This window comes from Watersipora subatra, chromosome 10 (genome assembly GCF_963576615.1).
Source record: "Watersipora subatra chromosome 10, tzWatSuba1.1, whole genome shotgun sequence".
NCBI lineage: Eukaryota > Metazoa > Bryozoa > Gymnolaemata > Cheilostomatida > Watersiporidae > Watersipora > Watersipora subatra.
In genome coordinates, this window is record NC_088717.1 from 15296733 (window position 1) to 15312876 (window position 16144).

Below are 16144 nucleotides of genomic sequence, written 5' to 3' on the forward strand. Positions count from 1 at the left end.
AACTGTATTGCTAGAAGCAAACACTGTTCATCACTTCCTATGAAAAGCTCTTTAGATAGAAAAAGTACTCCGTTTCACCTTTGACAAAAACATATAGTAAATCACATTATGTTTAGAGAGGCTCATTTACAAATTGAACAGTTTAAATTTGTTCTTCTTCAGATTTTCGCATGCAATTGTTTGCCATATAGTAACATGGCAAACAAAATAATTGAAAACTCATATAAGTGGCTCTATTACAATGCATAGAGCAACTACTTGAAAAAGTATATCAGCTTATAAACAAGATGGTTAATAGACAACTCCAAAGTCTGCTGCCGCGCACCCTACAAATTGATAACGAGAGGAAATAAGAGCTCACGGGCTGGCACTGTCAGCGGGCAAATATCTCATCTGATCAAAAAACTGGCAGCGTTCCTCCAGGAGGTAACTAAAACATCAGCAGATTTATTAAAGTTTGACAACTAAACAGACTCATTTACAGAATCAGAACAAGCGTGTGTTTTATTTCATCAATTAGTAGGAATATAACATTACGTAGAAAATAAATATAGGTAAATGTTGATTAAATGAAATAAATAAATAACAGCTTAAGTCCTACATATTAAGGCATGATGAGGCTCACATGCGCAGTAGCACTGCAGCTAATCGAGGTGCTGACAACGCAGAAGTTGGCATATTTTGGCTTATAAGTTGAAATATTTGAAATATTTCATCGAAATTTAAATATTAGGCCGGCCTTGATTAATCTAGACTTAACAAGTAGCTCTTAACATTCCTTTTAAAGCTACTAAATGTTGGAATTTGTCGTAAGTCTATTGGAAGACTGTTCCATTGTGATGGAACTCTGTATTCAATTGTTTTTTTTAACTGGAAACAGTATAAAATAATGGTAATGGTAAATTGGTTTTCAAAAATCTAGAGTTACAGGGACAACTTTTTTAACTTTATAATAATTTGAATAAAATTTTGAATTCGTTATCAAGAGAATTTTATACTGATAAAGTTTATCAACAAGCAACACAAAAAGCTGACCAAACAGGGATTAAGATTAATTCAGTTGTGGTTTATCAAAGATTATGCACATCAGAGGCTTTGTGATATCAATACTTTCTTAAATAGCAAAATGGAGCATTTCCCCAACACTCCTGACGGTAACTAATTTTAGAGTTAATAGGTGTGTTGTATATTAGTTTCATAACACTTTTGGGACATAATTTAGAACATTTACTTATCAGACTCGACATAGATCTTATCTGCTTATTTCGCTTACCAATGTTTACATCTCATACCAGGTATCTGTCCAAATGAATTTCTAAGAATTTGATCGAAAATGTCTCCTAAAGTTTCAACTTAAATAATTTTATTGGTTTTTCTAGTTTAATTTTGATTTGATATTTATCATTACAATGTACTTTTTTTGTCCATGTTTACAGTTAATTCAACTGTTTTACACGATTGTTCAGTTATTTTTAGTTCATGATTAACTATATTTATGCCATTATTTAAATTGCTTGACTCAAAAATTTTTATTGACAGCATAAAGAATAGGTTTCAAATTATTAAAATCTATTCTGTATGCTGACTAAAATAAATTAGAAGAACCAATAAATTATTTGATTTGAGTGGAGACAAGGTAAGGAAAGGTGGAAGCGATGAATAAGGTAGAGATAGTCGGAGAAACAGGTTTGATACAACTATTCGTTAACTTCATGAGTGAAGGACTAGAAATACAGTAGAAATCCCTATAACATAAACCTACTTTTATATAAATTGCACATAAAATACAGTAGAAATCCCTATAACATAAACCTACTTTTATATAAACTGCACATAAAATACAGTAAACATCCCTATAACATAAACCTACTTTTATATAAATTGCACATAAAATACAGTAAACATCCCTATAACATAAACCTACTTTTATATAATTTGCACATAAAATACAGTAAACATCCCTATAACATAAACCTACTTTTATATAAATTGCACATAAAATACAGTAAACATCCCAATAACATAAACCTACTTTTATAAAAATTGCACATAAAATACAGTAAACATCCCTATAACATAAACCTACTTTTATGTAAATTACGCATAATGTAAAGAATTTATGTGAAGTTTTTGCTTCGTATTCTGTAAGAAATTCCATATAACATAAAGTGTCAAGTTGATGCAAGTTTTTAAATTTCATTTAAATAACGAACGTACTTTCGGTTAGCCTCAAAAGTATCATTTTCTTTCTTGTCGCATTTAGGAGAGAAAACGATGTATGTATCTATTGAAAATATTTTTTACTTTATTTTACGCATATGCAATATTTTCTTGTTTTTCTTTGCAGCATAGACCTTATTGTAATGAAACAAAGTGAAAAAGAATCAATTTAAATTGACATTGAAGATGTGTCCTCCATCAACTTAACATAAAATGGCCGTAATCCGTAATCATGAACCCTGAACCAAGTATAAGCAATAAAAAAAAAGAGAAAAGTTGTTGAGAAAAACCAATAATACCAGATTTACTGTACAATTATTACATTAAGAAATTTAATTATTCTCTTTTGAAAGGCCAAAGGAGTGAGTTTGAGAGGATCTTGGAATGAATTAGGCTGCATTAGAATTACATGCATTTTACTGTTTGTATAACATAAAATCCCTACAACATGAATGTTCTCTAAACTGATTATTTACATTGTAGGTGCGTCTGCTGTAAAATTCAGTTTGCCGACAATAATACTTGTAAATGATAATTCTATGGCAATATCGATCGATAGCGGCACTGAAAAAGAACGGTGCAACCATGATTATTTCTCACGAATAAATAACTTGAACACATCCTCATGCAATATTAGAAATGTCTAAATATTGTTATTTTTGAAAAATCGATTCTTTTTCCCACGAGTTGACGCTATTTCATAAGGGTGATAGCACCGGCGTATCAAAACAAAACAGGAGGATACGCAACACTGAATAAAAAAGATAAACAATATTCTAAAATAGAAACCTGTCTTATGTGCCAGTTTTTAGCACATATCAACAGGTGTGTACTGGCACGTGATGGGTTCACAGGATTCATTCCTCAAGAGCAGTACCCACCTATTGCTCAATGAACAAATGACTAAAATCGGCATGCCTTATGAAACCAGTTGTGCTGGATTAAACTAGTTGCAACCGGATTAAACGAGTATTTAGTTATATCAGCTAGTTATAGGTGTTGAGGACATAAAGGAGAGTGGGATGGTGAGTGTTAACATGAATTCCTTAGACGTCAACTGTCTGCTGACCACCTGCACCATGGCAATGAGGATCATAGCCTAAGAACTGCAGTTTTAAACAATAAATTGGAGAAGCCTCGAGTTCAATTAACTTTAGGCATCATTGTCAGGTCATCCAACTGGTGGCATGATTGAGCAGTCTTTCATTAGAGAAAGAACTTAAATTCTACCAGCTGACATGGCATTGTACTTCCTAACCATGATACGAGAGAAAAACGAGAATTTAACATACAAACTAAAAAACAAGTGAACAAATATACACATAGGTCATATGGAAAGTTTGACAAAAAATGACATAGTGGTTTTATGTAGAGCGAGTTTTCACAACTATGCTTACAAGTGAATTTGTATATACCGATAATCGATATGTATTTAAACAGATTAAGAAGCAGACATATGTCATCCTGATTGGTGCGGTTTATTAGGTCAAAGTGAAGGTGTATTATAGCCTGTGAGATCAGGTTAAACTAAAGCTGAGCACTCACCTAAGAACGGCTGTGAAGATGCTAAGTAGAAATGACCTCCACTCATCTCCAAGTTTCATTTTTGTCAGCACTTGCGGCAGCATCACTGGAAGCATATAATCAGATCAGGTTTCTGATTAAACATCTAAATCTGACAGATATTACCTTAACGAAAGATTAATTGTAAATAGATATTACAAAACCTTTTATTTATGATATTTACATATTCTAGATAGGACCAATTACTGATACAAAACGGCAAGACGAGAGCTTTGCTATCTACAGACATCCGCTAATGGTAACAAGCGACTGATCGGCCAAATAAACCTCAAGACATAATACAAATTTAATCTAACTTAATGCTATTATTACAACAACCTTCCAAAAGAGTTTAACCCTATTTCCAGCCACTGGATTGGCTGTTTTTCGCAACTGACATAACGTAAGGACAGATCGACATGAGTCTGTTTACGATTGCAGTAAACTACCATTTCTTTCAGCAACCTAAGATCGTGCTTTCAATGAATGGATGAAAATTTGTACGGGATTCTTGACGCGTGTTCCTCACAACCTAACTAATCACGATTCATCGCTGACACCTACTACCACTTACCCAAAAATCAGATAAGTTCACTTTTTAAAGACCGCTGCTGTTGCCATAGATACCGATGCCATAAATCAAACATGTAATATTTTGAAAATGAGTGAAACCGAAATGTCAAACTATAAGGTAAACTACACGCTACATACTTTTACCAACTTTGACATACGTCAGAGGTATTTTAGGCATTGGATGATTAAGTCGGAGTCAACAAGTATCGGAGTCAACAAGTATCGGAGTCAACAAGTGTTTGACGTTATGGAGGATGACCTGTCTTCTCTGTAGTCTACTTACATGCTAACTAAACACAACTTCTCAAGGAAACAGTTTTGTCGTAAAGTCTCTTGTGAAAATTTGTTATAAATCAAATAAAGTCAAACCTACTTACGAGTTCCTCAACATACGAGAAATTTAAAATGTGAGCAAAATTTCGAACAAGATTTTGTCTTAAGTTGCAAGAAATATTTGAGATACGAGTATACGAGACCCTCCTTGATGTGGCCGAGTATGCGAGAGGCCGCTTTCGAGAGCAACATTCTCGATCTTTCTCGTCAAACAAGTTTTACAAACGTTTAAAAAAACCGGCTAAAAGTGATAGTGAATGTGAGGCAAAATGTGCCAAGCAGAAAAATGTTGATAAAAAAATAATGAAAATAAAAACTAAATTAAAATTAAGATTAATGTAAGATTACAGCTTATTTTAAAACAAGTGTTTAGGAAGCTAAACTTATTTGAAGTTCATGCTATGCTACGTAGCATCACAAAAGTGTAGGGAACCAAACCTGTTGCTGTGAAATCTCTCTCATACCGCCGTTAGCCGCTACTATCTGTCTTGAAGGTAAGAACTCCATGCAGTACTGCACATAATAATGTTAACTTTTATTGCAGATCATAGCCACTAGATAGATATTTGTTACTTTAGGGAGTGCAAGTAGTGAATTAGAACAATTAAAACACGTTTTCCATAGTAATTCTGTGTTTTGTTGATTTTTTGAGAAAAGTAGGAACGGATTAATTTGTATTTGTTATGTTTTATAGGAAGTCTTGCTTTGAAATACGAGAACATTGACATACGAGTTTAGTCTCAGGGCGTGTTATGCTTGTATGTTGAGGTACGGCTATATACCAGCATTAATAATAATGTACTCATCTGGATTAAACAGACAATTCTCTAGATGCATGAATTGAAAGATGGCAACAGAATTCTACGAAACATCACATATAGGCAAACTTGTTTTTTTCATTTTTTAATAGATACAACATGTGACCCACTAAAGGAGTAAGTTAAAAATTAAATTGAATTTAATTGAAGATTTTGTACAAGTCTGAGAGTCGGCCGACAGCACTCACTTTACTGTTTGAAAAAATCGAGGCACTAGAAGCAGGTGCTCTCTGAGTGAACTAGGTTATCCATGAGGAGCTAGCTGTAATAGAGCAAAAACGATGTGAGTTTGTGCCATAGTCCAACAATTTTCAACTGAAGAATAGATGACTACAGAATCTTTTTCTATCCGAGTCCGCATTCTTGGACCATGATAGATTGAGAAAATCTGCTAATGATTGATGTGCATCCTGCCTGATTCCATTCATGAAGAACGAGGAACTCACAATCCTTGCCTGAGCTCCATGTCCTGTTACTCGACTACCTCTGTCTGAGAGGTTGATGAGCTGCCTTTCAAGGGTTACTCAGCATAAACTTCAAAATCTTTATCAGCAAATTTAAATATTTTTCTCTCATTTGAGATTTTATTTGTTGTTTGAGGTGATCCGACTGCCAGGATGTTTCAAGTGAATCGACCAAACTTGATCGCAGTTGAAACACTAAAAAAAAGACGTTTACAAAATTGTCGTGTTTGTCCCTCGTGTTGTGACATCAAATATTTTGTTCAAGTTGCAGTGTTATGCGTATTTATTAACATGTATTTTATTTTGCATTTGATTGTTAGAATAAAATTTCAAATATAACTTCAGATACATTGCTATAGATTGGACTAAAGATAGGTTGGTTGGAATTGTCTGATTTTCTTCCTCTAAATTCTGTGTAAACATATAATTACCGTATGCCGATGAGATCGCATATTTATCACTTACAATTAATATGCAAGGCTACCATGTCATTTTTGGGAAAGACTGGGAACGTCTTTTTCTTCTTCTTAGCGTTTTAACTGTGATCAAGTTTTATTGATTTTTATCTTGAAACATCCTAGCAGGCGGATCTCTAAAACAGCAAACAAAATCTCAAATGACAGAAAAATATCTTTACTTTATGACGAAACTTTGTAAAATATGACATGAGTGACCCTTCAAGAAGGTAATTGACTAAACTAACCAGAACAAATACTCATCGACTACGTGTTACGAAACTATATAAAAACTATTTCCTGTGAAATAAATACCATGTATCCATCAGCCACACCTTGGAGAAAACTTAGTATATTATGTTATATTACCGAATAGACGAAGGAGGTAAATAGCCCCATATTTAGAACTTGGTAAGGGGGCGCCTTTGCCTTCCATCTCGATTAATGCCGTTTTGGACACCAGCTTCCATTCATTTACCTAAAGCCCATAAGTTATGTGTCATTCTTTACAATGTTGTACTAGTTTGCAAATATCCAACCTTGAGTTGACTCTTCTCAATACTGCTTTTACAATCATGCTGCGCTTGACAAGCTAAAGCTAACAGAAACACGATAACTCAGAAAATGTCCCAAAACTATTTGCTTATTTGTAGGTATGAAAATTTGGAAGTGCGGAAAAAGGATTACTCAAATCAAATTTTAAAAGATTTTATAAGGAAGTATAAAAATCTTTCTATTATTTGAGATTTTGTTGGTTGTTTTAGGGATCTGACGGCCAGGATGTTTTAAGATTAAAATAGAAAATACTTGAGTGCAAGTAAAACACACAAAATTTAAAACACAAACCAGAATGTTTCAAGATGAAAACCATCAAAACTTGATCGCAGTTAAAACGCTCAGAAGAAAATGACGTGGCCAGACTTCTCAAAAAAATGTCAAAAGTCAGATTTCTTTAAACAACAAACAAAATTTCAACAAATAGAAAAACATCTATACTTTTTGATGAAATCTTTTAAAATCTGACATGAGTGACCCTTTGACCTTTGACATGAGTGACCCTTTGACCTTTGACATGAGTGACCCTTTAAATGTTAATTGTTATTCTTGCAGGGATTGAGGCGATATAGCCACTGTTCAAAATGTTGGCAACATTATAAATGATACATCAGAAAACCCTTAATACAGCAACAATATTACCTGATTAAGGCAATGAAGGCTCTCATGCCAGTCAATCAGTATGCAGCCTACCAATAGTAGCAAAAATATTTGCTTTCATTTATCATGCATGCAAAAAAATTACGAAATTGCAAAGTTTTTTTTACATGTTTACTCATAGAGTGATCATGCACAAACCCCTCTTAGCGAATTATACAGCCAAACCAACTTATGATCACCTCCGTACAGATTTTTCAACATACAACAAAGTAAAATTTACCCCTACTATACATATTCGTTCCGATAATTCAAAGGGAATGTCAGCATACGACAGCTAAAATTTTTTTGAAATACTAAAATTTTGTAGTTAAAAGTGACAAAGATGGTACAATTAAACAAAAAATTAAAAATGATGAAAATCTCCAAATTAATTTCAATGGTGTTCAGAGTAAATAAATTAAATTCGAGTAAGTTACACAACATAATTCTATTACTCTACCACAGCATTTATGCATGACCGAGTTGACTTTTCGATTGTTTAACGTAATTACAATAATAATAATAATGAAAGCTTCCTTTTAATGATTATTACTTTTACTTCATTATTAATCTGTTTGTCATACATTTCAAATTTCAAGTTTTCAAATCTACTTTTTTTACATAGTTATACACAATACATTTGTTTGAATGCTAGATATAATTACTTCAGGAACTATCTATGTTTTTTAACTTTGGAGCAAATTAAAACAGAAATTTTCAAGATGTCAAGCTAGTTGGAGATGCACTGAAACCGTTCTGGCATGACGGCACTTTCACATCAAAAAATGGGTAAATTAATAGTGTAAATGTGCCTTTAGGTTTGATGATGAACGCTAATAACGATCATCCTGTGGATTGCTTGGAGACGCTAGCAGATCTCAGTCTGAGCGACGAATGAAGTAAATTTCCCACAACATAGGAAGAGTGGCATTTAACTACTCCCACCATAACCGAGGGACAGATCGACATGGTTTTGTTTTCTCTTGCAATAAATTTATTTCAGCAACCTAAAATCGTGCTTTGAATAGCGAATATAATTGGGATGAAAAATAGCATGTGATCCTTGACACACATGTGTTTTTTAACCTAAATATTCATGACCCCGCAAGATTTTTGTCTCCCATGGGTCCCCAGCAGTTCACCTATTCAAGGTCAAATGGCTGATGAGTGCTAAAGACAGGCTCACACAAGGCTCAGCGAGATGTGCCTAGATGGTTGCGCAAGTGTTCTACATAATAACGCTATACATGTACAGTGATTGGTACATTCGCAGCCAGGCTCTGCTTGTGCAATATATTGCGCAACAAGGTGTTGAATAATAATTCAACATCTTGTTGCTGCGCCTTGTTGAATACTAATCAACGCCAGATAAAACTGTTCATCTCATGAATTCCATCTGCTTAAAATTATGCGTTTATTCTAAATACGTACTTTTTTCAAGTAAACCTCAGTGCTTTTTTCTAAATAGCATGTAACAAATCATGAAAAGACCAAATACAGCCAAACCTCAGCTTATGATTGCCTCACCGTGTGAACTTTCTGATAGATGACGTTAAACAAATACCTGACTCTACATTCGAAGTGATTTTCAACAATCGACATTCTCCAGTTTTTGGAGTATTATCATTTTATGAATCAAAGTTAAAATGTGGTTGAACACTTAAAGCGGTGGCGAAATAAATAGAAACTGATAAGCAACACATAGGCTGGTTTATACTGGTTCATACTGGTTTTGAGTTAGTTTAAACTTGACCCAATGTAAGTTAGAGTAAGTTACACATTGTAAGTTAGAGTAAGTTACACAGTGTAAGTTTGAGTAAGTTACACTGCGGGTCTACACGTCACTTGGTGTACATCTAAGGTGAAGTAACAATAGTTCTTTTTATTGATTGTCTCTTTGTTAATCTCCGATCAATGTTAAACCATAACTGTCACATACAACTTTTATTGTTTTTTTTAGGTAAATCAGACACGCTGATTCCGATGTTGTACTCAAAATTAAGATTGGTCCACTAACCTTCAAAGTCGTTAAGGCTTTTTTTTAAAGCATTTTAATATCCTTTTCGAAAACAACACAATCGGCATAACAAGCTCCGCCCATAAATATGTGACTAAACCTAGCTTTTTCAGGAATGGAAGTTAGAGATGTTTAGTCCGATTTAGAATAATAGAGATGGGTGTCTTAAAACCCATTATTATATAAATCCAGCCTGTGAAATAATATCAGTCTCTTATGAAAGGTATATAAACTATTTAAAATTGCTCGTAGCTTGTTACATGATGTTTAAATAGGCTGAACGCCGAAAAAAATGAGCTCAATAAGCGCAATTTTATCACAAGCTAGCGTTTTTATCGCGTTTTTTTGAGCTCATTTTGAATTATGCAGTGTTAAATAGCTTATCTACCTTTCAGAAAAAACAGATTATTTTTAAGGCTGAATTTAGAAAATAATAGATTTTAAAACACCCATCTCTATTATTCTAAATCGGTCTAAACATCCCTAACTTCCGTTCCTAAAAAGCTAGGTTACGTCACGTATTTATGGGCGGAGCTTGTTGTGCCGATCGTGTTGTTTTCGAAACCGTTATTAAAACGCTGTAAAAGAGCATAACTCTGAAAGTTAGTAGACAAATCTTTATTTTTTAGTACAAAATCGCAATCAGCATGTCTGATTTACCTAGGAAATACGATAAAAATTGTACGAGACAGTTATGGTTTATTCTTTGCTAATTTCTACTTACATGGCGGATATTCTGATAGAAAAAGGTCTAAGATGGCTGGGACACGCGCGCAGAAGTGGACAATTTTATATTCACAACTTCACGAAGGAAATAGGCATCAGGGCAGACCCATACTGAGAATGACAGATGTAGCTTCGCGCCACATGATGTTGAGGGAACTAAACCCAAACAGATGGCAAGAGAAGGCGGGAAACAGAGCTGCATGGAAGTCAGTGATAAAGCCTAAACAAACAGACAAATCATTGTTGAGACGACCAACTGTAAAGAGAGAAAGACTTTGGTAATTTAGTTATTTTAAACATAAGCTGGTTGTTTGTATATAATTATTTACTATAATAAAAGCCGTGTTCCTGGTTCCATCTGTTCGAAGCCATGGCTTAAGGTTGGGAAACAGACCCAATCATATGGGATTCAAACTCAGGACTTTAGCATACAGCAATCATACTGCTAACTGCAACAATCAACAACCCATTACTTTGTCGAATCATTGTGTATAGATATTACACCTGACGATCGTTCACAGCACACTAGACTGTCAGATTACTAGTTTATGTAATACTCTAACGGCGGAACACTGATCAGGGCCGTAGCGATAGACCTCCTGGCCACCACGATAGTAGAACCGAGCCTCCGAGATACTGAGGAAGGCTCAGCCACCGGTAAAAGCTCGGACTACCGAGAAGAAGACCGTGTGAGAAACAAAAAAGGGGCGGAGCCTAGACCGTAAATAACGATATAAGAGGAGGAAGAATCAATCGTTGAGGCAGTCATACTGTGTATACACTCTCCGCATGTATGTTCTTAGTTGCCTATCATGCATGTATACTTACATGTATAGACATTTATTTAGTAAATATATATGTCATTGCCACTTCGCCCACCGTGTTGTCATTTGACAGTCTTGTGGAACCAGACTGGGAGGAACCAGCAGTTAACCAGAGGAACCAGAATAAAGGGAACCAGCAGTTACCTTTACAATACTTAGTTATTCTATCTTTTTCTATTCGTATACAGTTCACCCCGAGTTACGATGTCCCTGTTATACGGTGTTTCGCTTTACGATGTTACACATGTTACGATGTTACACATGTTATGATGTTACACATGTTACGATGTTACACATGTTACGATGTTACACATGTTACGATGTTACACATGTTACGATGTTACACATGTTACGATGTTACACATGTTACGATGTTACACATGTTACGATGTTACACATGTTACGATGTTACACATGTTACGATGTTACACATGTTACGATGTTACACATGTTTTTTGTTTCTGCCATACAACATTTTTTTGCTATACGATATCAACAAAAATTGGTCTTAAAATTCAAATTTGTCCAGCAGTTTGCTGAATATTTCATAATAACGGAAATGTTAATATGCTATTTGCCGAAATCCCTTCAACAATGCTTGAAAGTGATACGATGCTCTCTCTCTCTCAGCTCAGCGTTATTCGTCATAAGTTACAGTGACAATGGAGCCGGAAACAGATGTGATAAAATTTGAAACGATGACAAAGTTGAAGTTCAGTTTAGTAAAATACGTACTAAAACTTAGCTTCAAGTGGTTGTTTAGTAAGCTAAGTTCATTTAAAGGTTGACTTGCAACAAAATTCACATTACAGTTATTTGATATCAAAAGATTCACCATGTCTTATTCTGCTGTGTTGAAGGTGCAAAACCTGTGGGAATATGATTACAAGCTCTTGCAAGCTAAAAAACGAACAGTTAATCGCAGCCACCAAATAACTGTAATGTGAATTTTGTTGCAAGTCAACCTTTAAGTTAAATAAAAGTTTACGTTATACGTCTGTCTCGAAGGTAAGAACTCCCCACGGTATGTACTGCACATAGTAGGCCTACTGTTATACTACATTTTATTGCAAATCATAACTACTAAATACACAACATTTTTGCCTTACGATGCCAACACCGGAACCAATTAATGTCATATGGTGGGAGTCCACTGTAGTTCATGACCTTATTTTATATAAAACGTTTGTTTTAATGCTACATGTGGTTACCTGTCCTAAAGGCATTATCATAACTTTTACGGTCGGAAACGAATTAAATGAATTACAGTGCACTCTTATGGTAACATTTGCTTTAATATACAATAGTTTTAACCTATGAAGTAGATTTTGGAATAAATTAGCTTCATATGTGGAGGTTTAACCCCAGTCAAGGACACCAATTTGTTTGGCAACCCATTCACACAGGAACATACAAGCTACTGCTGACCATATTGATAGCAAATTTGTGCTTCACTAAATAGAAAGAGAGAACAGCCTTCATCAAGGTCAATTGAACAGCGAGCGATAAAACAGTAATACACTTATATATACATTAATGTTTACAAGGTGAGTGCATTGTAAGCACTACATATATATATATGAACGAGCAGGCGCACAGCCATTATCCACAGAGATATTGTTTGATAAAGCCTGCATGCACGCCATAGCACCATCCCATGTCCTTGAACTGTGCATCACTTATGGCTGGTTCAAACTATATCCCTGCATGTCTCTGTTAATCACAATACTTAGGTGATCGTCTGTGATAACACATAATAGTCCCGCAGCAACTATCATGAAAGGAACTATAGATAAAGCAATCCGTGATAGCCAATCACCATCACCGAAGTGGTACACATTGCACAGGCTGTCATGGATGCTCAGCGATCTATCGGGAAAGTTTGACAGCTGCAATCTTTCCCGACGTATCCGCATTGCCCTGACGATGCTATTAATTCATGGTGCACCTAGTCAACAAACAATTGCTGAGAGGACAACTCCGACATGTTGCGATGTAGTGCGGAATCAGCCTTTAGGCCTACAGAAATTAGTAATACAAACAAAATACCGAACACGAAGACATGAAGCTTAACGCATTCGAGATGAGATTTTAATTTACCACAGTTTTCCTTTTTTACGCTATTTAGCGAGGTTCTATGAAAAGTAATTTAATAACATTATATGTATTTCAATAAAACCAGTTAATATATAATAAGGAGGAATTTCAAAATAACACAAGTTTAGTCACCTTGCAACCGAACTTGTAGTAAGAAACTAAGTTAGAGGTTATAAAGGGACTAAAGGAGCTGATTGACTCTTTAAAGGGGCCACTCATGTCAAATTTCACACTAATTCATCGGAAAGTATAGATACCCTTCTAACGCGTAAACTTTTATTTGCTGTTTTAGGTGATTAGACTGCCAGGATGGTTCAAGATTAAAATTGACAAAACTTTGACAATGCGGTTAAAATGTTCCGAAAAAAACTTCTTCAAAAATGATGTCAATCCTCGCACTTTGTGTTTGTCCCTCTCGTTGTGACATCAGCTATTGCATTTAGCGTGCATTGTTACTTGTCTCTATTGACATATATTATATTTTGTATTTGCTCATGATTGTTGGAATAAAACTTCAAATGCAGATGCAATATTCAAATAGCCTCAGATGCATTGCTGTAGATGTTTCAAATGATTTAAAGATACGTTGGTTAGAATTAGCCCCCCCTGTTTTACTAGAAATGCAGCGTAAACATGCGAGTACCCAATGCTGTTGAGACTATATATTTATCACATATAAACAATATCTTCTGAGCGTATTAACCTCGATCTAGTTTTGTCGATTTTACACTTGAAACATCCTGGAAGTCAAATCAACTAAAACAAGAAAGAAATCTCAAATAGAAAATAAATATCTATACTATATACAATCTTTTAAAACTTTACATGAGTGACCCTTTAAGACAGTGGGTGACCCTAAAATGCAGTTACAAAATCAGGAGGGCAAATTTTAGATATTTTTCACAAAGATACATAGTCAATTTTAATCACCTTTGAAGGGATTTTCACTAGAAAGATATACCAGTCAAACATGAAAAACTCAAACCTCACAGGACCGAGCGAAAGAGTTCGAGTTATCAGAGCATTCAAGTTATCAGAGCACTGTCACAAGTCCATGTATTTATTAGTAGATACATGTACACATCCAAACTATAATATAAATCAAAAGCATAAATGGCTTGTTTTAAATTAAATGCTTCTAATGTAAAGATTAAAACATTTTTATTAAAAAGTATAGAGGTTTTTCTATCACTTGAGATTGGTTTGTTGTTTGAGGTGATGTGATTGCCAAGACGGTTTTTAGATTAAAATTGGCAAAACTTGATCGTTGTTGAAATGCTCAGAAGAAAAGACATCTTTTTCTTTTGAGCGTTTTAATCAAGATCAATTTTGCGGATTTTTTAAAAGTTTATGCAAAGGTTACCTCACTTTACCTTGCTTAAGAAGGGCCATCGCTAAGTGGATGTTTGGTAAAAATCGAATTTCATCAAAACTTTAGAAAAGTCATTGACAAAAATATTTTGCCGATGATGGTAATAACGACGCCTATGAACTACTAAAAATTGAGGCTTACCTCTATGGCTTGAAATAAAGTGATTTGTTAAACCGATAACAACCGTTTCGGTAGCCATTGGGCAAAAAACTGTTCGAGTTAACAAAGTTGAGGTCGAGTTATTTAAAGCAATTTATCATTACGTGGGAACGGACCAAAGAAAACGTTCGAGTTAACCATATGTTCGAGCTATCCGAGGGCGAGTTATCCATGTTTGACGGTATTACACAGAGGAGAGTTAGAATTTAGTCAAGTTATGTTTTTCACTGGCTCTGAACTCAGACGGGTTTTAGCTGCCGACACGTAGAGACGATAACTGTGGCTCAATATAACTCAAATAGGCGGAATTTGCGTAAAAGAGTCTTTGCGTTGTTGTCTCCCTCAAATAAGTAGTCGTTTTCCCTCAAATAAGGACTACTACAATTCTATGTAAATAATAACCACTAATAGGACCGTTACGCTGTATATGTTTAATATATATACGCCCTATATAATAATATAATTATATTAATATATTATATACACTCTGTAGTCATGATTCCATGTTGTATATATCACTGGCTTTTTCTATATTAGCAAGTGATAATAAAATTCCATTTTAAGCAATTTTTATTCAAAAGTGGAAGCAAAGACAATTTATCAAAACTAATTTGCTAAAGAAATTAAAATTCAAAAAGAATTTGTGCTATCGTCCGTAAATAATGTTTGATTTTGACATGACAATTAACTAAAAATTGTGAAAGGTCTCAACATATAAACATGTTTCTGCATGATGTCTTTGAATGGATAAGTATGCCATGATTTTGAATGCACTACAATCAAATGAAGAGAAGTGGAGTAATTAGCAACATCTTATACCAATATAACATCTTATAAATATATAAATCATAACTATATATATCTTCCCAAATCTTTTTAAAAACTCTAATCATATCTTCAATCTGCCTGACCTTCCAATACAACTTTAAATTGTGCAAAAAACCACTACAGCTTATACCAAACACCAAAACATTGCCAATCTACGTTATAGAACAGCATTACGGAAAAAGAGCTTTTTTCAATACGCCTCATTTACTTTACTATTTTTTGTTTTTATTTTATGTCTCATGGCTTAAATCGTGCTAAACCGGTGTAAATAAAGTTTACATTTATCTATGACAATCCTACAAAAAGATTTATTACTGCTAGCTGAGTTGTTGCTAAGGCATGCAATGCGCTATATTGTTGCTAATCTAACATATATGCCGTAAACCTCTAATTGAACGCCCCCTCTAATTGAACACCACCTCTATTTGAACGCTACCTCTATTTGACCGCCACTACGAGAGAAGGGTTGAAAAATAAAGCGCCACACACTACGAGAGAAGG

General features: G+C 34.5%; 1 protein-coding gene across 2 annotated transcripts in view; it reads right to left on the minus strand.

Moving 5' to 3' along the window:
- The window catches only part of LOC137406454 (MSL complex subunit 3-like), a 72117-nt gene that overhangs the window by 7923 nt on the left and 48050 nt on the right, over positions 1 to 16144 (minus strand). For both annotated transcript variants that reach the window (XM_068093040.1, XM_068093039.1), the window contains 3 exons: positions 6796 to 6904; positions 3766 to 3850; positions 362 to 430 (listed from right to left, as the gene is read on the minus strand). In XM_068093040.1, coding sequence (XP_067949141.1) covers positions 362 to 430; positions 3766 to 3850; positions 6796 to 6904 — 263 coding nt within the window. The remainder of the gene's footprint in view (positions 1 to 361; positions 431 to 3765; positions 3851 to 6795; positions 6905 to 16144) is intronic.